Source organism: Eriocheir sinensis, unplaced genomic scaffold (genome assembly GCF_024679095.1).
Source record: "Eriocheir sinensis breed Jianghai 21 unplaced genomic scaffold, ASM2467909v1 Scaffold5, whole genome shotgun sequence".
NCBI lineage: Eukaryota > Metazoa > Arthropoda > Malacostraca > Decapoda > Varunidae > Eriocheir > Eriocheir sinensis.
Window position 1 is genome coordinate 200,001 of NW_026111831.1, and position 27,500 is coordinate 227,500.

At 43.7% G+C, this 27,500-nt stretch overlaps 1 protein-coding gene and 1 long non-coding RNA gene across 3 annotated transcripts in view; one reads left to right on the plus strand and one right to left on the minus strand.

The window, feature by feature from the left end:
• The window catches only part of LOC126992666 (probable tyrosyl-DNA phosphodiesterase), a 40,547-nt gene that overhangs the window by 12,884 nt on the left and 163 nt on the right, over positions 1-27,500 (minus strand). The window contains exons 1-9 of the mRNA XM_050851475.1: positions 27,423-27,500; positions 24,070-24,334; positions 20,468-20,563; positions 20,057-20,215; positions 19,663-19,810; positions 17,067-17,226; positions 16,789-16,923; positions 12,122-12,281; positions 427-568 (exon numbers count right to left, since the gene is read on the minus strand). The exon at positions 27,423-27,500 is cut by the window's right edge and continues 163 nt beyond it. Of these exons, the coding sequence (XP_050707432.1) occupies positions 427-568; positions 12,122-12,281; positions 16,789-16,923; positions 17,067-17,226; positions 19,663-19,810; positions 20,057-20,215; positions 20,468-20,563; positions 24,070-24,334; positions 27,423-27,464 (1,307 nt within the window). The 5' untranslated portion in view covers positions 27,465-27,500. The remainder of the gene's footprint in view (positions 1-426; positions 569-12,121; positions 12,282-16,788; positions 16,924-17,066; positions 17,227-19,662; positions 19,811-20,056; positions 20,216-20,467; positions 20,564-24,069; positions 24,335-27,422) is intronic.
• The window catches only part of LOC126992669 (uncharacterized), a 37,419-nt gene that overhangs the window by 4,593 nt on the left and 5,326 nt on the right, over positions 1-27,500 (plus strand). The window contains exon 1 of one of the 2 annotated variants that reach the window (XR_007746887.1): positions 10,053-10,650. The exons of the other annotated variant lie outside the window; for it this stretch is intronic. This is a non-coding gene — a long non-coding RNA (uncharacterized LOC126992669). Of the gene's footprint in view, positions 1-10,052; positions 10,651-27,500 lie in introns of those variants that run through there. 2 annotated transcript variants of the gene reach the window in all.

Sequence of the window (27,500 nt, forward strand, 5' to 3'; positions counted from 1 at the left end):
TCTTCATTTTCCACTCCCTCCTCCTCCTCCTCCTCCTCCTCCTCCTATCTCTCTTTCTATCTCCTCTTCTCCTTCATTTTCCACTCCCTCCTCTTCCTCCTCCTCCTATCTCTCTCTCTATCTCCTCTTCTTCTTCTTCTCCTTCATTTTCCTCCCTCCTCCTCCTCCTCCTATCTCTCTCTCTATCTCCTCTTCTTCTTCTTCTCCTTCATTTTCCTCCCTCCTCCTGCTCCTCCTATCTCTCTCTCTATCTACTCTGATTCTTCTTCTCCTTCATTTTCCTCCTCCTCCTCCTCCTCCTATCTCTCTTTCTATCTCCTCTTCTTCTCCTTCATTTTCCTCCCTCCTCCTGCCCCTCCTATGATGTTATTAATAATGACAACATCGCCCTCATCAAAGAATGCCACCCCATCCCCCTCCACATACTTGCACTCTGAGAAGTCGTATTTCTTGACCGTGGCAGCCCAGCGCGTCAATTCCGTCAGCTTGTAGGCCTGAAGGTACCCCACGAGGTCCTTCTTGAAGCGGGTGTCCGAGTCCCCTTCCAGCACACCCGATTTCCCGTTCTCTGTGGGTGTGAGGGTGACTGTGTTAGGTGAGGGATTGGGGTGTGTAGCTTTTAACCCCTTGGCTGTGGATTTCCCGCCAGAAGACCTCACCAAGCTACAGGAGTGGAACAAAAAGTGGCTGCTACAATTCGATGAAGAAAAATGTAAAGTCCTGCACCTTGGGAGGGGATATCCAGCACACCAATACCACATGGGAAACACTCCACTATCCACCACAGAGGCAGAGAAAGACCTGGGAGTGTATGTTACCAGGCTACCAGTGAAGGGATATCCAGCACACCAATACCACATGGGAAACACTCCACTATCCACCACAGAGGCAGAGAAAGACCTGGGAGTGTATGTTACCAGGGGCGGTATACACAAAAGTTCTTAGCATCGCTAAGTGCACTTAACGGCAAAGAATCGTTAAGTTTTCTACTTAAAATGGCGCTGGGCCGCTTAGCGCTGAAGCTGGAGCACTTAGCGGGCGGAAAATTTAAGGCGGGGAAGGGGCTCCCTTAGCACCGTTAAAAATGCATAAGTATTGCAACATGGTGGATTACAGCGGGATGAAAGGCATCACCTCCTAATATATCTGCCTCGTCTAGACGAATTGGAGGCGTGTAATGATTTGAAACTCATCCTGAAATATCTGTGGACTGTGCTGACCGTGCTGAGATGAGTGGTTCGGCGAGGCGGACCTTGGAAACACCTACATGGCCATCACGACTGAAGTGTTCGCTGACAGGTAAAATGCAGGTGCAACCTTCACAGGCTGACAGAGATTGAGTGATAACAGACACTGGAGACCCTCCAAGCGATGGCTGGTGACCGCCTGCCACCATCCACAGGCTGTCACACAAGGAGCCCTGGGAGTAACCTTGCTGGAAGCCCAGCAGTCCGCGGTGTGTGGCTGGCGTTATACAGCCCCCAGCCATCGCCTGGAGGGCATCCAGTGTCTGTTATCACTCACCTTAGGTAGTCTGTGAAGGTCCAGTCATCACTGGTGCACGTGTATCTTACCTGTGATCAACACCGGCAGCCACAGACTCCTGCCCAAGGAACGAACACAGGTGAGCCAATATTTTACCTCGCCAGACTTATCCTTTACAATATTCAACTCTTTTAACCTAACACACCTGTTAATCTTGTGACTGACTTCAACAAACGTTTCCCACCAATCTTACCAAACCTTAAACAATACCTATTTGGGTCACTAGTGTCTGTTATTTAATTTTTACTTGACTAACCTCCCAGCAGTGATAAACCAAACCTAACCTGGGTAAATTTATCATTGACATATAGTTATTTCAACTTAATCTGTTTTTTAAGATAGCCAGTTTTAACCAAATCAACAATTATTTAGAAAAGTTGATATTTTTAACCTAACTTAAATGTCAGAAGTGTCCTAACGAAATTACCTTCCTTTGCTTATTTTTAGTAACCAAACCAAATCAATTTGACGTACCGGTAGCTCTTAAACCGAACTTGCTCTAGTACTCAAGCTTGCATCACTTATGACTTTTTTCCTTTAATCCTAAATCAACTTGTTTAGAAACCTTGGTCCGACGAGCCCAACTTAATATAAGTTCACCTCTCCGAACTCCGATAAATTTCCGATTTGTGTTACTGACTATTTTTTTAACCTATCATTTTAATTTGGGACGTAAATTTTTTACTATCGTTCAGGATGTTGCCTTATTTTAACCTAACAAAAAATGATAAACGTCACCTAACCTCATTGATCCTACTTAACGTACGGTAGCTATCCTTTCTGTAAAATACCTCCCAGGAATCCCTGGGTGTTGCAAAATTATACGAATACCCATGCTAGCTAGCATTGTAGTATTGTTTAATTTGTTTTGGTCATGTTTTTTCCCACATTTGAAATTAATTAGTTCAGAGTAAATTATGGTATTTGTTATTTGCAGCTTCCTTTCATATGAAGATCTAAAAGTGAATTTTATGATTAGTCTTAGTCTTACTCCCAAATAGCTATAAAAGTCAATCATCAATGCTAAAATCTTTTTGAGCAAAAAAAAAAAAATTGCAAATTGGTCCATGTGTCAAGAGTTTTGACTTTTGGACAAGTATAGATATAGATATAGGGCAGGTACCAAAGCATTTCTAATTGTAATGTATCTATTTGCAGTGATCGTGATGACAATGACAAAAACGAGCATGTCCGCCAAGACCTAGAGTGACCTCAGGCTGGTATTCGGCACATAACATTATTGTTTAATCATTTAGTTTTTATCATCCAGCATCAAGCAGTCATTCCCATGCAAGAATATAATGCACAATATAAGCAACTTCACTTGCTAGAAAATAAGACAATGTTGCCAGCCCATATAGTGTGCACTGTGCAGTAAATAACTCATGTAGATAATGCCTGTTATTCTATCACATACTTATGTCGATGCAATGTCTTTTAGTTCTTGCTTCGGGTATATTAATTACTAATCCATTCTTATTTCTCTGACGGCCCTTTCCGTGTCGTCGTCAATCAGTTCAGTACTTTTATTTTCTTAGCTTGTGTTTTGCAGTTCTTTGCCAATTAAATCACTGGACACATCTTAATAAATATCACAGATTTAATTATCATATATCAGTCCCATAAGTTTATTTCAGATGCTCTTAAAACAACATCTGTCCATTCATAGTCCAACTTAACCTGGTAGCAGCAACGGGCCAAATTTGTGGCTTTACCGTGTACCAGCGATGGGCCACATTTTTGTCATGATATAAACCCCCAAAAATAGATGATGCATAAACTGATCACAAATGTGTTGATATATATTATGAAACGGTTTGCGTGAGTGATGATTTTTTCTCATTTTTCTCGCTCGGAGGAACCTTTAAGAAACATGATCCCTGCAGCTACCGGGTTAACCTCTTTTAGTATAGTACACTAATCAAGGAAAAACATCCCAATTAATATATATATATATATATATATATATATATATATATATATATATATATATATATATATATATATATATATATATATATCTATATATATATATATATATATTATGTTGTTTATTTGAACTTGTACTCATATTTCAGGGCCAAACATGATGTGGAAGAAGAAATCAGTTGTCTCCATCAGTCGGGTTTGTGCCGTGGCAGCTTTCTCCAGCTGTCCGGCAGAGGTCCAGTCCATGCCATGGAGAAATTCAGCCCCCAACAAGGAGATGGCATGCCAGAGATGGATCCGCAACTTCTCCTCCAATCAATCAATCATTGCAATGCCCTTTCTCTTTTCTCTCCTTCTGTACCACCATGCTTACACATAACTGATCCAAGGTACTTAAACTCGTTAACCTCCTCCATTTCTTCACCATTCAAAATTATTTGGCATTCTTTTTCACATTTAATGCCCACTCTATATGGGCATACAAACTCTACAACCTCCCTTCTACTCTGCTCACAAACCATCACTTTACTTCTGTTGACATTTACTTTCAACTTTCTCCTTTTACATACACTATCAAAAACATTGACCAAATTTTGTAAGTCACTTTCATTTTCTGCAATGAGCACCGTGTCATCAGCAAATAAGATTGAATTCATCACCCACTTCCCTCCCTCCCTCAGCATACATTTTTACTTCAATTTCCCCGACTTTGCCCTTCATTTCTCATAACACCATCCATATAAATATTGAACAACCACGATGACATGACACACCCCTGCCTTAGCCCACTTTCATCTCAAAGTGTTCACTTGTTTCTCCAGTAATTTTGACACATGCAGATGCATCCTCATAGAAAGACTTTATTGCATAAAGCAGTTTTCCTCCCACACCATATATCTTTAAGACGTCCCACAATGCCAGCCAATTGACTCTGTCATAAACTTTCTTTAGAATAACTAGATCCATGAAGGCAGCATAGTATTTTTTCCTTTTGCTAATATTTTTTCTAATAAAACACCATACTGAAGGAAAATATCTGATCCACACATCCTCTTCCCTTCCTGAAGTCTCCTTGTTCTTCACTGATTTTCTCTTCTGTAAGTCTTTGCACAATCTCAATTAGGACTTTTCCATATACCTTTCCAGGTAGCCTACACTCTGCAGACTTATACCCCTACAACTCCCACCTCCCCTCTCCTGCCCTTCCCCTTGTAAACTGGGACCATGATGGCTTTTGTCAAGTCTGCTGGGACCTCCCCCCCCCCTTCCCAGGCTACTTCACATATCTTGACCATTCATAAAGTAACTTCATCTCCACACTTCAACATTTCTGCTGTGATTCCTCTCAATTCATTCATCATCATCATCTCATCGACGCCTGCCCTTAGGAGCTCCCACCAGGGGATGGCCACGGCAGAAGTTTCCATCTTTCTCTATCCAGACACTCCCTCCTTGCCTGCTCAAAGTTTCTCAAGGATCTCTCATCCTTCTCCCTAACATACTCCTGCACCCTATCTCTCCATTTCACTGGAGGTCGTCCTCTAACATTCCCTCCCTCAATCTCACATACACCCTTCTTGTAATCTTACTATCCTACATTCTCTCCATGTGTCCAAACCACTTTAAAGTCACTTATTCCCTTCACCCCCGTGACACATTCCAAAACGCTCATACACACTTTCATTACTTATTCCATCCATTCTACTCACACCACAAGCACTCCTCAAATAACTCATTTCCACTGCCTGCACTCTAGACCTCTGACTTTCATTCCAGGCCCATGTTTCACTTGCATATGTGAGGGTTGGTACTATTATTGTATTTTCAACTGATAACTGATCCAAGGTACTTAAACTCATTGACCTCCTCCATTTCTTCACCATTCAGAATTATTTTGCATTCTTTTTCACATTCAGTTCCCACTCTATATGGGCATACAAAATCTACAACTTCACTTCTACTCCCCTCACAAACCATCACTTTACTTTTGTTGACATTTACTTTCAGCTTTCTCCTTTTACAGACACTATGAAAATCACTGACCAAGTTTTGTAAGTCACTTTCATTTTCTGCACTGAGCACCGTGTCATCAGTAAACAGGATTGAATTCAGCACCCACTGCCTTCCCTCAGCGTACCTTTTTACTCCAACTTTGCCCTTTATTTCTCTCATAACACCATCCATATAAATACTGAACAACCATGGTGACATGACACGCCCCTGCCCTAATCCCACCTTTTATCTCAAAATGTTCACTTGTTTCTCCACCAATTTTGACACATGCAGATGCATCCTCATAGAAAGACTTTATTGCACTAAGCAGTTTTCCTCCCACACCATAAATCTTTAAAACATCCCACAATGCAATCCAATCGAATCTGTCGTAAGCTTTTTCAAAGTCCATGAAGGCAGCGTATAGTTTCTTTCCTTTTGCTATTATTTTTTCTCCTACCATCCTGAAGGAAAATATCTGATTGATTCCATCAGTTCCTGCTGCTTTTCCATTTTTTAATCTTTTTAATGCCTGATTTACTTCTTCATATGTTATACTTCTTTCTTTATATACTCCTCCTCTACCTCCGCTCAAAACTGTTGCTGTAACAGCTGCTGGATGTCCATCATCAAAATTCATTAAGTTTTTGAAATATTCTCTCCATGTCTCTTTCACAGCTTCCCCGTCTTTCAACATCTTTCCATTCTCACCCATAACTTCATTAATTTTCCTTGGGGAGATATTATTGGGGTGATGCTTTTCTTTAATTTTTTACTTCTTTCCAATATGATTTCCTGTTCCCTTTATATTTTTCACTTAGTCTTTTCCAAAGTCTTCACCAACTCTCTTCTTACTTTCTTTTATTGCTTGTTTTAATTTCATTTTGCATTCTCTTTATTTCTTTTTCCTTTCCCTTTTTACTTGCTCAACCACATTTCTTTCTTAAGTTTTCTTTAAAAAGTTCCCTTTTCTCTCTTACTATCCTCCTTATCTCTTCTGTCCACCATGAATTTCCTTTTCTTTTTCCATCTCTCACCACTTTCATCCCTACCACTTTTTTGTTGTAGTTAACACTACTTCTTTAAATGTTCCAAAAACTTTTTCAGTATCTGTACTATCTTTTACACTTTCCCATTTTTCACTTAAGGCCTCTGCCATTTCACGTTATACTCATCTTTTATTTCTTTTTTCCTGAACTTTTCTATCTTCAGTATCTCCTTTTTTACTTCACCTTTCTTTTCAAACACCCACTTTTGCAAGATGGTCAGAGCCATCGAACATCCCGCTTACTACCTTCGCGTCACAGATATCCTTTCTCAGTCTTCCATCTACTGCCACATAATCAATCAATCCTTTCTGCTCATAATCATTCCCCCTCCTCCATGTGTATATGTGGATATAGGCAAAAGTAATAAAGCCCCACACATCAGAAGTTGTATTGCTTTGCCTAGGTTATGCAGATGATGTAGTATTAGTGGAAGGATTTTGCCTGATCCTAAATGACTTTGGTATGGAATGGAAACTTATCTTTAAACATAATAATGGAAATTCACACCAGCAGTAGGACAGCGGGTGCTGGGAAACAATATCTTAGAGGTAATAGAAACACATGGTTATTTAGCATTTGAGATAAGCAAGGAGGCCATAGGAGAAAGCACAAAGAAAACTGAATGAAGCCAAGGTAAGGAAAATGACAGGTGTTAACATCAGTGGTAGAGAAGGGAAATTAGCCAGTATGAATATGGAAGTTGCTTTTGGATGGGGAAAGTAGTAACCCCACAGCTATCTTGTATGGGTCAGCAAAACTAACACTTGAGATGTCGGGAGATTAGAAGTCATTCAAGACCAGTTGGCATGATAGAGTTCACGTGCTCTCAGGGGAAATGGGGTGGAGCTTCTGAGAAAGGTTAACAAAGGGGAAGCTGAGTTTCAAAGAGAGGAAATGAGTGAACACCGGTGGGCCAAATTAATATAACACTTCAAGACAATCCCCTTTGGAAAAAGGAAATATACAGAGAGGGAAAGCATATGATGACACTGGAGCAGAGTGAAGCAATGTGAATGGGAGACCTGTCAAAGATAGTTGAGAAAAGTGGCCTCTGTGAATGGAGAAGTACCTATGCCTATCTATAGTACAGCAGATAGGTGTAGAAGCTCGGGAAACATTAGAACATTTTATAATAGTACTAATGATTGTGTGCCTTGACCCACTGAGGTAAAGATATACCAGAGTAACCTGACTGAAAGCTGATATATATCAAAATAAATAAACAAGAAAGTCACTGAACACACGAGTCTGAAATTATGGTAGCCATCTCACGTGAGGCTAATGCATTATGTGTTGTATGTTGGTCTCTGAATACAGTACAGTGACAAACAGCTTGAATATTGAAGAAACTTCAAACTATTTAGGAGTGTGAATTAACGCATCTTAGCACATTGCATTTTGGCGGTAGAGGGGTCAGGTTAGGTTGGTCATAGGCTAGGTATAGTTAGGTTTGGTCAGGTCTGGTTAGATTTAGTTTGTTTTTGACTTGTCTACTTTTATTATTAGGTAATTCCGTGTGATACGCCTTTGTTGTCACCGGCGGCTGAGGAGACGACGTCAGGGCAGTAATATACATATTTTACCAAAACACATAAAAGAATAGTGGAGGTACACCGGAAACATGAAAAGATGCACCTTTATAACGATCATAGGCAATAAAGACCACAAGAGGAAGAAGAAGAAGGCTCGTTTATGTCGATCATTAACTCCAATGTTGTGTCTATTGTTTCCAAACAAGCTTTTGTGTACAGATAGATAACGTGTTGAATTCATTATAGCTATTTCATCTTTGCATAATATGCACTGTGGTAGCTATATACAATGCTTTTGCAAGTGATCGTTTTGCTAGGCGATGCACTTCATACCGGTATTTTGCTCAAAAAATACTTAGCTTAGAGTCCGCTAAGGGGAATTCTAAGTAATACTTAAGGGCCTATGCTTAGCTAAAAGTTGTTAAGTGCAAGGCTTAGTATTATTCTTAGAATATTTGTGTATACGGCCCCAGACTACCAGTGAAGGCCAAATCCATACCAATCATAACAGAGATAACTGGAGGAGCAGGAAAGTAATGAGAAGCGTTTGACGATAAGAAAAACATTAAAGTGAAGGAAATGACGATAATGGAGAAAATTCCACCGACTGGACCGCGGCGACACTCACGATGCGTTGATAAAAAAAAAATTAATGGAGGAACAGGCGATATATGTGATGGGCCACCTCTATGGAGCGGACCGGGAGGCTGAGTTGTGGAGTGGGCATGGAGGTGCTATAGCCCAACCAAATTGTCGAGTGCGTTTGGGCGGAGGTTCCAGTGGGTCCATATCTCCCCTCTGCTCTGCCACACAATCCCAACACCTATTTTTTCCTCCTATATGTTATCTTTACCTTACATATGAGAGGAAGGGATAGTTGCTGGGATTGTGTGGTAGAGCAAAGGGGAGAAAAATGACCCGCGGAAGCCTATGCCCAAACGAACTCGACAATTTGCTTGGGCTAGGTTTGAACAATACCCCAAGCAGGCAATGCGCTCGACCTCCTCTACTCTCAGCCTCAGTCCTTGTCATCAGCTGACCGCGTAAACATAACCACATTGTTGCTACCCGTCATGCCCGCCCTCCAGGACCCATATCCTCAGACGTTTTCGGCGCCCAATGCCACATATTTTACAAGGCTTTCACAGGCGTTTCAGGCATTTTCAGGGGTATTTTAACGGCCCTGGTGGTTGTTTAACTCTTCTTCTGTACCATGAATGTGAAAAAATCCTCATGGAAGCTTGATTAATCTCAATTTTGACCTTTGAAAATAGTTAATGTGTGAGGCGGAAGCGTCTGAGAATACCGCCCAAGGTCGCCAGCCCGCACACACAGACACCTGCCACCTTGGAAGTAGAATTGGTGGAGTCGACATCAGCCCCTGACCTGTGAAGCCGCTGAACTCTCATTAACCTGGTAGCAGCGACGGGCTAAATTTGTGGCTTTACCGTGTAGCAGCGACGGGCTAAATTTGTGGCTTTACCGTGTAGCAGCGACGGGCTAAATTTGTGGCTTTACCGTGTAGCAGCGACGGGCCAAATTTGTGGCTTTACCCTGTAGCAGCGACGGGCTAAATTTATGGCTTTACCGTGTAGCAGCGACGGGCTAAATTTGTGGCTTTACCATGTAGCAGCGACGGGCCAAATTTGTGGCTTTACCGTGTAGCAGCGACGGGCTAAATTTGTGGCTTTACCATGTAGCAGCAACGGGCCAAATTTGTGGCTTTACCGTGTAGCAGCAACTGGCTAAATTTGTGGCTTTACCGTGTAGCAGCGACGGGCCAAATTTGTGGCTTTACCGTGTAGCAGCGACGGGCTAAATTTGTGGCTTTACCGTGTAGCAGCGACGGGCCAAATTTGTGGCTTTACCGTGTAGCAGCGACGGGCCAAATTTGTGGCTTTACCGTGTAGCAGTGATTTGGCTAAATTGTGGCTTTACCCGTAGCAGCGACGGCTAAATTTGTGGCTTTACCGTGTAGCAGCGACGGCTAAATTTGTGGCTTTACCGTGTAGCAGCTACGGGCTAAATTTGTGGCTTTACCGTGTAGCAGCGACGGGCTAAATTTGTGGCTTTACCGTGTAGCAGCGACGGGCTAAATTTGTGGCTTTACCATGTAACAGTGACGGGCTAAATTTGTGGCTTTACCGTGTAGCAGCGACGGGCTAAATTTGTGGCTTTACCGTGTAGCAGCGACTGGCCAAATTTGTGGCTTTACCGTGTAGCAGCGACGGGCCAAATTTGTGGCTTTACCGTGTAGCAGCGACGGGCCAAATTTGTGGCTTTACCGTGTAGCAGCGCCGGGCCAAATTTGTGGCTTTACCGTGTAGCAGCGACGGGCCAAATTTGTGGCTTTACCATGTAGCAGCGACGGGCTAAATTTGTGGCTTTACCGTGTAGCAGCGACGGGCCAAATTTGTGGCTTTACCGTGTAGCAGCGACGGGCCAAATTTGTGCCTTGATATAAACCCCCCAAAATAGATGATACATAATCTGATCACAAATGCTTTGATATATATTATGAAATGGTTTGTGTGAGTGATGATTTTTTCTCATTTTTCTCGCTTAGAGGGACCATTAAGAAACATGATCCCTGCTGCTACCGGGTTAAGGGACAGTTCAGCGGCTTCACCTCAAAGAAAGGGATCAGCGGCCCATGTCAACTCCATCAATTCCACCTCCATGCCTGCCACATATGCTTGTAAACACTGTGCTGCCATCAATCATTTTCCACTCCCTCCTCCTCCTCCTGCTCCTATCTCTCTTTATATCTCCTCTTCTTCTTCTTCTTCATTTTCCACTCCCTCCTCCTCCTCCTCCTATCTCTCCTTCTATCTCTTCTTCTTCTTCTCCTCCTTCATTTTCCACTCCCTCCTCCACCTCCTCCTTCTATCTCCTCTGGCACTCACAAACAACACCAGGTCTGTATATAAATCATGCACAGTGGTCTGAGTGGTGGACACAAGACTCGCAGCGCTTCCACACGGCTGCGGCTGCGGCTGTAAGCAGGCGAGTCCCATGCGAAAGGATTCAGTACTGTGCATACACGAGGAAGCCATGTCTCGTGATTGGTGGAGCATTGCCTCGCCCCTCCCCTTCCGCTGGCAAATATAAACAAATACAGTCATCCCTCAAATAGTACAGTTTCCAATAGTTCGGTTTTGGTTTTATACGATTGACATGGAAGATCTTTTAGGATTTTCAAATTTTCTGTTCACTGGGAAATTTAAAAATCCTTAAAAATCTTCTTAGAAAATCCACATCAAACCAAAACCAAACTATTGGAAACCATACTATTTGAGGGACGACTGTAATCTTGTAAATTTCATCAACCTAACTCTACCTAATGTAATCTACCTAACAGGAGCCTTCACCCCTCAACCCCCTAACAATACTAACCCAACCTAACTTAATGTAACCTACCTAAGACTAAAGGTAAGGGTTTTTATACTGTTTTTCACGGTGTTGGGACCATTTCTGTCCATTGTAGAGGAAAACATTACGGTGGAAATGCCCGGGACTGGGTGTGGCATGTTACTGTAGCCTGGGTTTCGGCACGATGATGAAATTGATGACAGAACTAACGGGAAAAGTGATGATGATGACGATGATGATGATAGTGATGATGAGTCTAACCTCAGCATAAAAAAAATATAATACTGAAAAACATGAGGAGGATGAGGAGGAGGAGGAGGAGGAAAAATATCTAACCTCATAAAACAGTGAAAAATGATGAAAAGTTAAGAAGATGAAGAAGAAGAAGAAGAAGAAGAAGAAGAAGAAGATAAGACCACCATCACCACCACTCCTCCTCCTCCTCCCTCTTCTCTCTATTTCTGAGGATTTTCTCTCTCTCTTTATCTCCTGTTTTCTTTTATTTTTCTATCTCCTCTTCTTCTTCTTCTTCTTCTTCATTTTCCACTCCCTCTTCCTCCTCCTCCTGCTCCTCCTATCTCTCTTTCTATCTCCTCTTCTTCTTCTTCTTCATTTTCCTCCCTCCTCCTCCTCCTCCTCCTATCTCCACTTCTTCTCCTTCATTTTCCACTCCCTCCTCCACCACCACCCCGCCTCACTCACCCAGGGGCGGACACAGGGGGGAGAGCCAGTACCCCTGTGTCTTTTCGAGCCAGTCATCGGGTACCAGGTTGGCTGTGTGCACCGCCACGCGCAGCCCTTCCTTGTACAGCAGCAGCATGGCCTTGGTGTGGTGGGTGCCGTACTGGTAGGGGAGGGGGACCTGGGGGGGGAGGAGGAGGTGAGAGGTGGTGGAATACATAGGAATACATAGGAAGAACAGACACCAGAAGACCTATCGGTCTATGGCGAGGGTGTCTGTTTACTACCGCTACTACTAGTAATCTACGTGTGGTAGAACAGGACAGAATAGATGAAGGCTCCTCCCCACCCACCTCTCCCTCCGGCAACGTGCCGGCAGGAAATAGTTAGAAGAGAACACCATGTACCTTTAAGGAAGAAAGGGACATGGAAATTTTACAGTAAAGAGAGAAATAAGAGGAAATTACTACCCTTAACTTACACTACTGGTAACCTAAGCTGTGGGGGAAAAAGACTTCATTACATAAGAACATAAGAACACAGAAACACAGGGAGGCTGCAAGAGGACGAGTGGCCTACACAGGGCAGCCCCAGAATCCCCCTAATACTCACGATGGGTGAGGTGTAGTTTCAGGGGCACAGGTGGAGGCTTGATCCTCGTTTTACCGGCGGTACTAGGCACGCACCAGTAACCTGTCACCTTACTGCACCCACACCTCACTCCACCTGTCATGCGGACATTAACTGTTGCTTTACTCTATTGTTGACTTTCGCTACTTGCAATCTAGGTTGTGGGGGAGAATTATATGAATGTAGGTTGAGGTCTTGCTGCAATCTGTCTGAAAACATGCGAAAAAGGGTCAGTATAATCTTATATCCCTGAAGTACTTATCCAATGAAGACTTGAAGCTATTGATACTCTGTGCGCTAACTACTGACGGTGGGAGTCTATTCCAGTGATCGACGACTCTGTTATTGAAATAACTTCTGCGCACCAATGTGTTACATCGATTTCCCTTTAACTTCATACCGTTGCTGCGTGTTCTTGTGTTGGGGTCTCTCTGAAATAGACTATCCGGGTTAATGTTGTCGAATCCATTAAGGATTTTGAACACTTCAATTAAGTCCCCTCTTATCCTTCGCTTTTTTAGGGAAAACATATCTAAACGCTTTAAACGCTCGTCATAAGGCAAGTTACGGAGCGCTGGAATTTGTTTGGTTGCTCGTCGCTGTATCTTCTCTAGCAAAACTTGATCTTTGATATAATTCGGTGACCAGAACTGAACAGAGCATTCTAGGTGTGGTCTTACAAATGCTAATTATATATCTTAATAAGTTCGGCTGATTTATAATCAAAGTTTCTTGAGATTAATCCCAACATCATATTGGCCTTTTTACTCGCTGCAGAACATTGATCACTCATTTTAAGAGTGTTACTGATAATGGAGGAGGAGGAGAAGGGAGATAAGGGTAGGAAGAGAGGTATATGAGGAAGAGATCGAAGGAGGAGGAGGAGGAGGAGGGAGATAAGGGTAGGATAAGAGGAATATTAGGAAGCGATACAAGGAGGAAGAGGAGGAGGAGGAAGATGAAGAAAAAGAAAGATAAAGTAAGAAAACAGGGATAACTTAACCTAACCTCACTTAAGGGAAGACCTTCATGAAAATACAAAAATAGTTTTCAAAAAATATGAAATTGAGTTAAATGGTCTATGGCAACACCCGATCCCTTGGCTTTCGAATGGTAGATTTTTTTTCAGTCGGACATGAATTTAAATGCCAATAGCGAGGAGATTTAAATGGCTACTGTGCGGGTGTGTTTTTTTTGTTTTTTTTACAGCTAAGGAGACAGTTCAGGGCGTAAAGAAAAATATATGAAAAAAAGCCTGCTACTTACTGCTCCTGAATAGAGGTCAAAGGAGTGTCCAAAAAGAGAGGTCACGCTGACTGCGGCGCATTAGCTGGCACGCCAAAGTGTGGAATAAATGTTAAACAACCCAACATGCAGGAGTCTTCACGGTCAATCCAACATGCAGGAGTCTTCACGGTCAATCCAACATGCAGGAGTCTTCACGGTCAATCCAACATGCAGCAATCTTCACGGTCAATCCAACATGCAGGAGTCTTCACGGTCAATCCAGCATGCAGCAATCTTCACGGTCAATCCAGCATGCAGCAATCTTCACGGTCAATCCAACATGCAGCAATCTTCACGGTCAATCCAACATGCAGCAATCTTCACGGTCAATTCAACATGCAGGAGTCTTCACGGTCAATCCAACATGCAGCAGTCTTCATGGTCAATCCAACATGCAGCAATCTTCACGGTCAATCCAACATGCAGCAATCTTCACGGTCAATCCAACATGCAGGAGTCTTCACGGTCAATCCAACATGCAGCAATCTTCACGGTCAATCCAACATGCAGGAGTCTTCACGGTCAATCCAGCATGCAGCAATCTTCACGGTCAATCCAGCATGCAGCAATCTTCACGGTCAATCCAGCATGCAGCAATCTTCACGGTCAATCCAACATGCAGGAGTCTTCACGGTCAATCCAACATGCAGCAATCTTCACGGTCAATCCAACATGCAGCAATCTTCACGGTCAATCCAACATGCAGGAGTCTTCACGGTCAATCCAACATGCAGGAGTCTTCACGGTCAATCCAACATGCAGGAGTCTTCACGGTCAATCCAACATGCAGGAGTCTTCACGGTCAATCCAACATGCAGCAATCTTCACGGTCAATCCAACATGCAGCAATCTTCACGGTCAATCCAACATGCAGCAATCTTCACGGTCAATCCAACATGCAGCAATCTTCACGGTCAATCCAACATGCAGCAATCTTCACGGTCAATCCAACATGCAGCAATCTTCACGGTCAATCCAACATGCAGCAATCTTCACGGTCAATCCAACATGCAGGAGTCTTCACGGTCAATCCAACATGCAGCAATCTTCACGGTCAATCCAACATGCAGCAATCTTCACGGTCAATCCAACATGCAGCAATCTTCACGGTCAATCCAACATGCAGCAATCTTCACGGTCAATCCAACATGCAGCAATCTTCACGGTCAATCCAACATGCAGGAGTCTTCACGGTCAATCCAGCATGCAGCAATCTTCACGGTCAATCCAGCATGCAGCAATCTTCACGGTCAATCCAGCATGCAGCAATCTTCACGGTCAACCCAGCATGCAGCAATCTTCACGGTGAAGTTTGTAACCCACGTAACAGTTTTGGAACACAATTATGGACATGAAAAGTGCAACCCGCTCACAAAAATGTTTGGAACAAATGAACACATAGAAAAGAAATTAGAAATGAGAGAAAAGAGAAGAATTACACTGAAGTAGACATAAAGAAGAAGAGGAAGACAGACAAAGAAATTCCAAGCAATAGCTGTGAACCTGGAGAGTACTGACGGAGCCTTGCAACACTGAGGCGCCGGACACCCTCACCTTGGAACGATTAACACCTTGACAAGGGGGACAAGGTGCCTGATCCTTTCATGCACTCACTGATGTGTGATTACTGAGCCCATAAAATTCATATGAAAGTAGCATTGTCAGTACAGTACCTTCACTGGGCCCAAGAATTTTAGCAAAGCTTTAATCACGTTTTTCTCAAAACTATTACAAAATGAACATAAAATTATTTTCTGCTTTTATTTTCTGTGCAATTTTCATGAAACTTTAGGACATACAAGATCATATATTGTACTAACATTCGCCAAGATGTTTCCTGAAAAACAGCATAGTTTTGATATATGGGAAAATTATCCAAAAACATTTTCAAAAATTAAAAACATTTTTTTACAGATTAACAAAAAAGTTTTCCAAAAAGCATCTTGGTGAATCGTTAGAATTACAATGAACCATCATATGTGTGCGTCACAAGAAAGTCAGTAAAAAAACGTCTGAGAAAAAATTAATTCAAAATTTTCATAAAAACAATGAAAAATAATTTTCCTAATTTTTTATTTCATCTGATCAGCTTGAAATTTTCATATGATAACAAAGGTACTAATACATGCAACATATAAATTATTCATGGCCATAGATGCAATTTTAATCCACGGCGGACTTTCCCCTAACCTAACCTAACCTAACCTAACCTATCCCAACCTAACCTAACCTAACCTAACCTATTCCAACCTAACCTAACCTAACCTAACCTATCCTAACCTAACCTAACCTATTCCAACCTAACCTAACCCAACCTATTCCAACCTAACCTAACCCAACCTATTCCAACCTAACCTAACCTAACCCAACCTATTCCAACCTAACCTAACCCAACCTATTCCAACCTAACCTAACCTAACCTAACCTAACCCAACCTAACCTAACCTAACCTAACCTATTCCAACCTAACCTAACCCAACCTATTCCAACCTAACCTAACCTAGCCTAACCTAACCTAACCCAACCTATTCCATCCTAACCAACCTAACTGTTCCAACCTAACCTAACCTAACCTATTCCAACCTAACCTAACCTAACCTAACCTAACCCAACCTAACCTAACCTAACCTAACCTAACCTAACCTAACCCAACCTAACCTAACCTAACCCAACCTATTCCAACCTAACCTAACCTAACCTAACCTAACCTAACCTAACCCAACCTAACCTAACCTAACCTAACCTAACCTAACCTAACCTAACCCACTCACCTTGACACACTTGAGGGCGGGGTAGTCACTCGGGTCGCCCCCCAGCTGTCCGTAGGCTACCGTTAGGGGCTTGCTGTCCACCTTAGCTGCCTTATAGAAGCCCATCAGGAACTCCAGGTCCACCATGAAGTTGAGCTGTGATGGGAAAATGTTTAAAAATATGAGAAAATGGCTATAAAAGAGAAAATAGGTCAACAGGACACAGTTTATTCTTTCCCTAGCCCTTCCCCGCTTCCCCTCTCCTCCCCCCCTCTCCACTCATCACCTCCCCCCCTCACCTGTGCAGACTCCACCAGGTCGCCGAGGTCCGCGCTAAGCAGGTCGGGCAGCACGAGGGTCAAGGGGTCAGTCTGGGTGGCTGGCACACTGTAGCACTTGTTGAGGAAGAGCCGGAAGGGGGCGCTGGCACTCACCCTCTCACGGAACGGGGCGCGGGGGCTGGGGGGGAACGGAAGGGGTGAAGGATGTGGTGAAGGGGGCTGGGAGGGGAAACAGAAGGGGTACAGGGAAGGCTGAGGAGGATAGGCTGGGTCATAGGTTGGGTGCAAGGGAGCTGGATGGGGTACAGGGTAGGCTGAGGGGGATAGGCTGGGTCATAGGCTGGGTGCAAGGGAGCTGGATGGGGTACAGGGTAGGCTGAGGGGGATAGGCTGGCTCATAGGCTGGGTGCAAGGGAGCTGGATGGGGTACAGGGTAGGCTGAGGGGGATAGGCTGGCTCATAGGCTGGGTGCAAGGGAGCTGGATGGGGTACAGGGCAGGCTGAGGGGGATAGGCTGGCTCATAGGCTGGGTGCAAGGGAGCTGGATGGGGTACAGGGCAGGCTGAGGGGGATAGGCTGGCTCATAGGCTGGGTGCAAGGGAGCTGGATGGGGTACAGGGCAGGCTGAGGGGGATAGGCTGGCTCATAGGCTGGGTGCAAGGGAGCTGGTTGGGGTACAGGGCAGGCTGAGGGGGATAGGCTGGGTGCAAGTTTGGTCAATTGTGGCACTGGAGAGGAGGAAGAGAGGAGAAGAGAGAAGAGCTGAGGAACAGAAAGAGAAGAAAAAGTTGGAAAGTTTTGTTTAGTCGGCGCAACGTCTGTGGTCATATGCCGGAGAGAGACAGAAGGGGAAGGAATTATAGGAGAAGGGAAAGTTTGGTTTAGTGGGCGCAACATCTGTGGTCATATGCCGGAGAGAGACAGAAGGGGAAGGAATTATAGGAGAAGGGAAAGTTTGGTTTAGTGGGCGTAACATCTGTGGTCATATGCTGGAGAGAGACAGAAGGGGAAGGAATTATCGGAGAAGGGAAAGTTTGGTTTAGTGTGTGCAACATCTGTGGTCATATGCCGGAGAGAGACAGAAGGGGAAGGAATTATAGGAGAAGGGAAAGTTTTGTTTAGTGGGCAACATCTGTGGTCATATGCGGAGAGAGACAGAAGGGAAGGAATTATAGGAGAAGGAAAGTTTTGTTTAGTGGGCGCAACATCTGTGGTCATATGCTGGAGAGAGACAGAAGGGGAAGGAATTATAGGAGAAGGGAAAGTTTTGTTTAGTCGGCGCAACATCTGTGGTCATATGCGGAGAGAGACAGAAGGAAGGAATTATAGGAGAAGGAAAGTTTGGTTTAGTCAGCGCAACATCTGTGGTCATATGCGGAGAGAGAGACAGAAGGGGAAGGAATTATAGGAGAAGGGAAAGTTTGGTTTAGTGGGCACAACATCTGTGGTCATATGCCGGAGAGAGACAGAAGGGGAAGGAATTATAGGAGAAGGGAAAGTTTGGTTTAGTGGGCGCAACATCTGTGGTCATATGCCGGAGAGAGACAGAAGGGGAAGGAATTATAGGAGAAGGAAAGTTTGGTTTAGTGGGCAACATCTGTGGTCATATGCGGAGAGAGACAGAAGGGGAAGGAATTATAGGAGAAGGAAAGTTTGGTTTAGTTGGCGCATCATCTGTGGTCATATTACGGAGATAGTCAGAAGGGGAAGGAATTATAGGAGAAGGGAAAGTTTGGTTTAGTGGGCGCAACATCTGTGGTCATATGCCGGAGAGAGACAGAAGGGGAAGGAATTATAGGAGAAGGGAAAGTTTGGTTTAGTGGGCGCAACATCTGTGGTCATATGCCGGAGAGAGACAGAAGGGGAAGGAATTATAGGAGAAGGGAAAGTTTTGTTTAGTGGGCGCAACATCTGTGGTCATATGCCGGAGAGAGACAGAAGGGGAAGGAGTTATAGGAGAAGGGAAAGTTTTGTTTAGTGGGCGCAACATCTGTGGTCATATGCCAGAGAGAGACAGAAGGGGAAGGAGTTATAGGAGAAGGGAAAGTTTCGTTTAGTGGGCGCAACATCTGTGGTCATATGCCGGAGAGAGACAGAAGGGGAAGGAATTATCGGAGAAGGGAACAGACCCCAGGAGACATGACACAACCCCCAATTAATACCTGGTACCCATTCACTGCTGGGTGGACAGGGGCGTAGGGTATTGGAAAAGCTGCACAAATTTTTCCACTCCGCCCGGGAATCGAACCCAGGCTCTCTTGGTTGTGAGCCGAGTGTGCTAACCACTGCACCACGAAGCCCCCGAAAGAGAAGATAAATATAACTGGATTGGCTTTCCCTATACTAACTGAGAGGAGGTCATTATAACCCCCCTCCCCCCTTCTCCCTCTCCCTCCTCCTCCCCTTTCTCTCCCTTCCTCTTCCTCTTCTTCACTCTTCTCCTCCCTCCTGCCTTCCTTCCCTCATTAGACAAAGAGGAGAGGTGGAGGAACAGAACAAGATGAAGAGTTGAATAGATAGAAAGAGGAAGAGGAGAAGAGATGAGGAAGAGAAAGAAGAGAATGAGGAAAGGAAGAAAGAAGAGAAAGAGAAAAGGAGAAGATAAAAAACATACTTGATGGCATCCTTGTGGTCACTTTTCTGTATCTTCTTGGGCTGTTCTTCTCTCCTCTCTCCCTCCCTCTTCTCTCCTTTCCTCCTCTCTGCCTCCCTCTTCTCTCCTTTCCTCCTCTCTGCCTCCTTCTCTCCTCTTCTCTCCACAGCTGAAAGAGGAAATTTAGGGTTAGTGAGAGAGAGAAAGAGAGAGAGAGAGAGAGAGAGAGAGAGAGAGAGAGAGAGAGAGAGAGAGAGAGAGAGAGAGAGAGAGAGAGAGAGAGAGAGAACAGGAAAGAAAAACAAAATAAAGGAGAAAAAAAGTATAATTAAAGAAAGAGAATGAAGAAAAAAAACAAAGAAATGAAGAAAATGAAAAATAAAGGAGAAAAAAATAATGATAAATATATACATACCAAAATCTCCTCCTCCTCTTCCTCCTCCTCCTCCTTGTGGGTGGGCAAACTCCTTCCTATGGGCTGGGTTCTTCCGATAGCAGGCGGCCCCATACTGACAGACAGGCCGCCCCTTCTGTGTGTCTGTGGCGGGGTGTGGCGGACTGGGGCGGGGGCTGGCTGTGGGGGGGGGAGAAAGGAGGGGGGGTGAGTGCATAGGGGGGGGAGGAAGGGAGGGAGGGGAGAGTAAGATGGGGTTGAGAGAGTGGAGGAGGAGGAGGAGGAGGAGGTGGAAGAAGAGGAAGAGGAGAGAGGAGGAAGAAGAGGAAGAGGAGAGAGGAGGAAGAAGAGAAAGAGGATGAGGATGAACACACACACACACACACACACACACATAAACACACACACACACACACACACACACACCCTTACCAGCTTGAGATGACTTGGCCTTCCCTTCACTTGTCCCTCCTCTCTCCTCCTTCTCCTCCTCCTCTTCTTCTTCCTCCTCTTCTGATAGCATATGTTCTGAGGAAGAGGAGAAAGATTAATATATTTGCACTCACTCTCTCTCTCTCTCTCTCTCTCTCTCTGACCCTTTGCAAACAAGGAACAATGGCAAAAAACTCAAATGTAAACAAGTAAATTCAGACTGCACCAAATTTTTCTTCACTAACATTGTGGTGCGAGAATGGAACAAGCTCCCTACCTTCCTTCAGCGGTCCAGTGTAACACGATTGACTCCTTTAAAAAACAAGCTCGACTCACACTTCCTTCAACTATAGGGTCTGTGTGGTCTGGATGGTATGTAAATCTATGTAAATCTCTCAGCACATTTTATTTTATTTTACAACCCATATTTTGTTTTGCTTATATGTAAATTGTGCCATGAATTTGAGTCCCACATTATAAAGAAATATTTTTATCTTTATATCTTAACCGTGTACCAGCGACGGGACAAATTTCTGGCTTTACCGTGTACCAGCAACAGGACAAATTTGGCCCGTCGCTGGTACACGGTAAAGACACAAATTTGGCCCGTCGCTGCTACACGGTAAAGACACAAATTTGGCCCGTCGCTGGTACACGGTAAAAACACAAATTTGGCCCGTCGCTGCTACACGGTAAAGACACAAATTTGGCCCGTCGCTGCTACACGGTAAAGCCACAAATTTGGCCCGTCATTGCTGCACGGTAAAGACACAAATTTGGCCCGTCGCTACACGGTAGACACAAATTTGGCCCGTCGCTGGTACACGGTAAAGCCACAAATTTGGCCCATTGCTGCTACACGGTAAAGCCACAAATTTGGCCCATCGCTGCTACACGGTAAAGCCACAAATTTGGCCCGTCGCTGCTACACGGTAAAGACACAAATTTGGCCCGTCGCTGCTACACGGTAAAGACACAAATTTGGCCCGTCGCTGCTACACGGTAAAGACACAAATTTGGCCCGTCGCTGCTACACGGTAAAGACACAAATTTGGCCCGTCGCTGCTACGGTAAAGACACAAATTTGGCCCGTCGCTGCTACACGGTAAAGACAAATTTGGTCTGTCGCTGCTACACGGTAAACCACAAATTTGGCCCGTCGCTGCTACACGGTAAAGCCACAAATTCGGCCCGTCGCTGCTACGGTAAAGCCACAAATTTGGCCCGTCGCTGCTACGGTAAAGCCAATTTACCTTACCTCGCTGCACTTTATAATTGTCATACGGTAAAGCCACAAATTTGGCCCGTCGCTGCTACCGGGTCAATCTTTACCTTACCCTCCCTTCACTTCCCTTCTCCTTGTCATCCCCTCCTTGCCCTTCCCTTCCCCTAACGTTACCTTTTTACAAGTAGGGTAAGGTAACCAGTAGGTACGCAAAAAATCGGCGATTTTTTTACACTCTGACCTGTACCCGCTATACTATTTAAGCAAACTACATCAATTATTGTTTGCAAATAAAGGAATGGCTATAGTTTCATGTGGTACAAGCATTTTTCGAATAAGATTTAACTGTACAGAAAAAATGGTGTATAAAGTTTGTGCGTACGTTTAGGCCTACCCCTACCCATTAGGTACTCACCCTTGTCCAGTAGGTACTCATTAATTTATAACTAAAAAACTACAACAGCTAGAAGAGTCTCCTTTGGATATTTTATTCATTCAACCTCCCTTTATATGTTAGTTTATTTGTTTTTGGTCATAGCGTTTTTCTGAAAACCTGTTTTTTTTTTTTTTTTTTTTTTTTTTTTTACGTTGTTGCCTATTGCGCCGGTAGGCATCTTCCCGGTGGGGCCTGATGGTCGGCCCAAGGCTTCTTCCAGGTGGGGCCTGATGGTCGGCCCAGCCCGTTCTGGCGCAGGCGAGTGTTTATAGTGGCGCCATCTTGCATTGGCTCATGCTGCCCCCCGGAACTCGTTCTTGATTCGCTTGGACGGCTTCCTCTAGAGTCCGGGTTGATGGGTTGTCTTCAGGACAGCATGTGGGTAGTTTTAAGCCACTCGGCGGTGACTGAAAAATCCGAGTGGTAGCGTGGGGATTCGAACCCGCGTCGTCCATCACGCGGTGAATGTGAGCCCAGTACGCTACCACCTACGCCACCGCCATTATGCTAAAAAAAAGGCCAGACTATTCGTCCTAGAACAACGATATGCATATCACTGGAAAGAGCTTGATTTGCGCTACAATGTTTAGGGATTAGATTTTCTATTTTCCATTTCATTCATCTACAATTAGTCTGTGAAAAAATTAATTTACCCGAAATTAGTCGTTGCAAATTTTGCACTAACTTTGTACGGCCCTAATTCGACTAATTAGAACTCATTCAAAAATTTGCCTCCTAAATCTTTTAGAGAAAATCAAGCCCTTTCCACTGATATATATATTTTTGTCATAGGATAAAATGTGTAGTCTGTTTTTAGGTTTAAGGAAAGTTTGTTTAGTTTCGCACTAATTTGTCTCTAATTCGATAACTAATTGCCCAATTCTAATGAAATTTTATGGGTACATACAGTGTAGGGTACCCTATAACTGTGCCACATTTCAGTTGAATCGGATAATAAATACGGAATTACTAATCGGCAACCAGCCGGTTCCCTTAATCAAGTGAAATGTATATTGTAAAGGAAAAACTTTAGTTTTAGTGAATAAGAATATAGGACTTCCTTCAAACAAAATAGCAGTTATCACTTTACAATTTGAAGTGGGAGATAAGTATTTCCTTTATAAGTAGTAAATGCAAATCCATGAACACGGCCCCTGCACTCTGGATTTGGGGGTTCTAGTACAGCTAGCTCACATGCTCTGTGAGGATATGATAGTTCCGCGTAGTCTGGGACGACGAGAGTACCTACTGGACAACATGCACTGCGTACCTACTGGACAGCCAGTGGGGTAAGTTTGATGAGGTGGCACACAGACAGTTTTCACAGGACAGTGCTTCTTGTTCTCATATGCCATAGAGCTTGAGTTGTATTGCTGTGGATTGTGGCATACGTCTCTCTAGCAGTCATTTGAAAAAATGCGTACCTACTGGTCAAGTCTTGATTTCCTTGTCCAGTAGACGCACCTTTTCCCAGTTTATAGATATGTACTGGAATAAAACCAACACCTATTTCTTGAAGTTTACCCTCCCAAATCAACCTGCAAAAAGGAAAAAGAAAAAAAAAATACACCGGAAACAAGGCAGACAACAAAAACGAAATTTGCAATCCTTAGCATTTCCCTAAGAAAACTACCACATTTCCTAATTGCATTCTTTTAGGGTACATAGTTTTTATGATATACATGTTATTTGTGGGATACTTCTGTATATGATGGAGGGATGGTTGAAGTATAATATGATATGAAGTTTGTTGATTTTGCTTTGGTCTTTTTTTGTGGGGACATTTTTAAATGCCAAATGCGTACGTACTGGACCACTGCGTACCTACTGGTTACCTTACCCTATATTAATTTTTTACATCCTCTATTCACTCATTTATCAACCTATTTCACCACTGTTCCTCTTCCTCTTCTTCCTCCTCTTTCTCTTTCTATCACTCACCACTGTTAGTTTCCCTTCCTCTTCCTCCTTCCTCTTTCTGGAGTGATGCATGTGATTTCTTCTTTCTGCTCTCTTCTTCCTCCTCCTCTTCCTCTTCATCTTCTTGGTGTGTAGATGTTGAATTCATTGTCTTCTTTCTCTCCTCCTCCTCCTCCTCTTCTTCTTCCTCACTGTCGGATAGGTTGTGTGACCCGACGGCCAGTTTCTGCGCTAACAAGGCATCCTTCCGCTCCCTGTTCTCCGCTGCCCTGGCCTCGGCGTCAAACTGTAAGTAGTAGTGGTGGTAGTTGTGGTAGTAGTAGTAGTAGAATAGTCCGTTTCATTCCGTCTGTCCACTCATGAACGTAGATGTGGCACCTGCACATTGTTAGTTTGTGATTGCGTGAAGATTAACTTTATATTTTCAGTGATATATTTGAATGTTTGTGTGTACATAAAACCCTCAAGGCCTCTTATATGAACTGCAAACATGATGATTTGCATCAATAATATACTACCGTAGAAGCACACAAAAAAGCAGCTTGTATATCAAACAGTATAGTCTGATCATACTGGAATGTTCTGCAGCCTTTCAGACACCCATATTTCATCTCACTCAGGTACACAGAGTGACATCTGGCTCTGCAAGTGTCTATACATAAGGAATTTTGATGCGTTGCGTGTTAAAACATGGATAATATTTGAAATAGCCGAGCAACACATTCAACAGTTATTATTTAATATTTCATGTTATTTTGAATATTAGTCATTGTTTACATGCAGTAAATTAGTAAAACATCCTTTATTTGCACTTGCAGAGCCAGATGTCTTTAGTTTAAAGGTAAGGAGATGAATTATATGAATTTGAGAAACCCAAGATTGTTGGAGCATGATGTGACTATGTTATTTGATACAAGCTTGTCTTTTCCTGTACTTGTGTGTTAGGTTATTGATGGAAACGACTGAGTTGTTTTTTTAAACATAAACATTCAAATACATTATTGAAAAATAAGCTTGAATGTCTATCACAACAGTTGATTTTCACGTACGGTATTCACGAACTAGAAATGCACAGGTGACACAGCCATCAAAAATCCTACTTTGTTGGTGGACAGACGCAATGAAACAGACTATGGTGGTAGCAATAGTAGTAGTGGTGGTAGTATTGTTGGTGGTGGTGATGGCGGTTAGTTTGGTAGTAGTAGTAGTAGTAGTAGTAGTAGTAGTAGTAGTAGTAGTAGTAGTAATAGTAGTACTAGTAGTAGTAGGAGGAGGAGAAGGAAATGGAGGAAAAGTAAAAGTAGTAGTATGGTTGGTTCAGCCAAGCCTGAGGTGTGCATTATCGTCCATTGGCAACCTGCTGTTCCACGGCGTGTTTGATTTCATGGATACTGTGTGACAGCCTACACACAGGAAACAGTTATCAGTGTTAATACTATGAAGCAAGGATAACAAATACCATCAATTATAGAAGATTTGAGTTAAAAATTCTTAGTACTGCCACAAACAGCTGTTTTGTTAATCTAGAGTCTGCTAATTTTCTCTGTGGTGGACAGTGCCAGGACTGTTGAACAATTATAAACAGTGATCTTGTAAATCAACAAAACAGCTGTATTTGTTATTGTTGCTGCATATTATTGATAATGACGACTGTTTCCTGTGCTAGGCTGTCACACATTACCCATGCAGTTGGACACGCTGTGGGACAGCAGGCAGCCAGCACACAATTATGCACACCCCAGACGTGGATGAACCGACTACAGAGTGTGGCCTGAACCATTGGCTGTGCAAATATGACTGACAGTGTGTGGCCGGCTTTAAGGGATTACTGAAGAGAGGGAAGCCTACTGATTTTGAGACACTGCTTGCTTATTTCTGGACAAAATATGGTGCTGTTTATTATGGAGATAGTGGACCACCCCCACCGCAGCCCTGTCCTGTCCCACGCTGATATGGTGCTGTTTATTATGGAGATAGTGGACCACCCCCACCACCGCCCTGTCCTGTCCCACGCTGATATGGTGCTGTTTATTATGGAGATAGTGGACCACCCCCACCGCCGCACTGTCCCGTCCCACGCTGAGCATTTCTGCCGGCTCACACTGCACACCCTATAAATTTAAACTAACCAAACCTAACAACCTAACGTGACCTACCTATAGTGAAACCAAATTGTCGAGTCCGCTTGGGCGGAGGCTCCCGCAGGTCCATTTCTCCCCTCTGCTCTGCCACACAGTCCCAACACCTATCTCTTCCTCTCATATGCAAGGTAAAGGTAACATAAGATTGGAAAAAATAGGTGTTGGGACTGTATGGCGGAGCAGAGGGGAGAAATGGACCCGCTAGAGCCTCCGCCCAAACGCACTCGACAATTTGGTTGGACTATAGCGGAGGGGCTAGACCCACTTAACAGGAGTGCTTTGCAGTTAAGATTCGTTTTATGTCCGTGCCAGTATCTCATTACCTACCTTATGAAACCTCAGTATCTCTTCATATATCTTTTCTACAAACCTTCAACAGTCATGGAAACGCTTTGAAAATCCAATTCAAGGACTTTTTTTTTACTCTTGAAAATAGGGAATAATGTTTACGAAAGCGCATCGCCTCCTCTGGCGACGGTGCAGCCGGTGTTGCGAGAAATACCTCCTTGCTGAAATAAGTCACATATACATGGGGGGGGGGGTCCAGGGGGGGGGCACAGCCCCCCCGTTAGTAGGTCGTAAAGTTCGGTTGGAGTAGTTTAAATATGCTCCCCGACCCTAAACCCTCTGCGAGCTATTTTACGGCGGCGGCTGCAGCGTCGTTGCGGACACCGCCAGAGGAGGCGACGCGCTTCCGTAAACATTATTCCCTATTTTCAAGAGTAAAAAAAAAAGTCCTTGAATTGGATTTTCAAAGCATTTCCATGACTGTTGAAGGTTTGTAGAAAAGATATATGAAGAGATACTGATGTTTCATAAAGTAGATTATGAGATACTGGCACGGACCTAATACAAATCTTTACCGTGCTTTGCCCCCTACAAACCCTCCAATGAGGAAACTTTGCCCCCCTCAACCCCTCTTCTATTTTCTGAAAGTCACATCTTATTGCACTGCATTCAGGGACTAAAAAAAAATTCACATTGTAAGGATTAACTTCACCAGAGGAGGCTACCCTCTCGTCAATAATATCCCAAAAATATCTTCACAATAAAATAAACATCAAAATAAAAAAGATATATCTACAAAAAGAAAATCACAAAATATATAATTACAATAAAAATGTATACGGCATCTACAATAAAAATAACAAACAACTTCTGAAGAGAAAATATCTGGCTTGAAAATAAGACGCCAACCTCAGCCGCGTGATTACAAACTCTAATCCTTCTCACCTCCTGCTGGAGTCTCCTGGCGAGGGCCTCATCCGTCTCCATCCTCCCTCAGGGCTCACAGGACGCAGGAAAAACTGA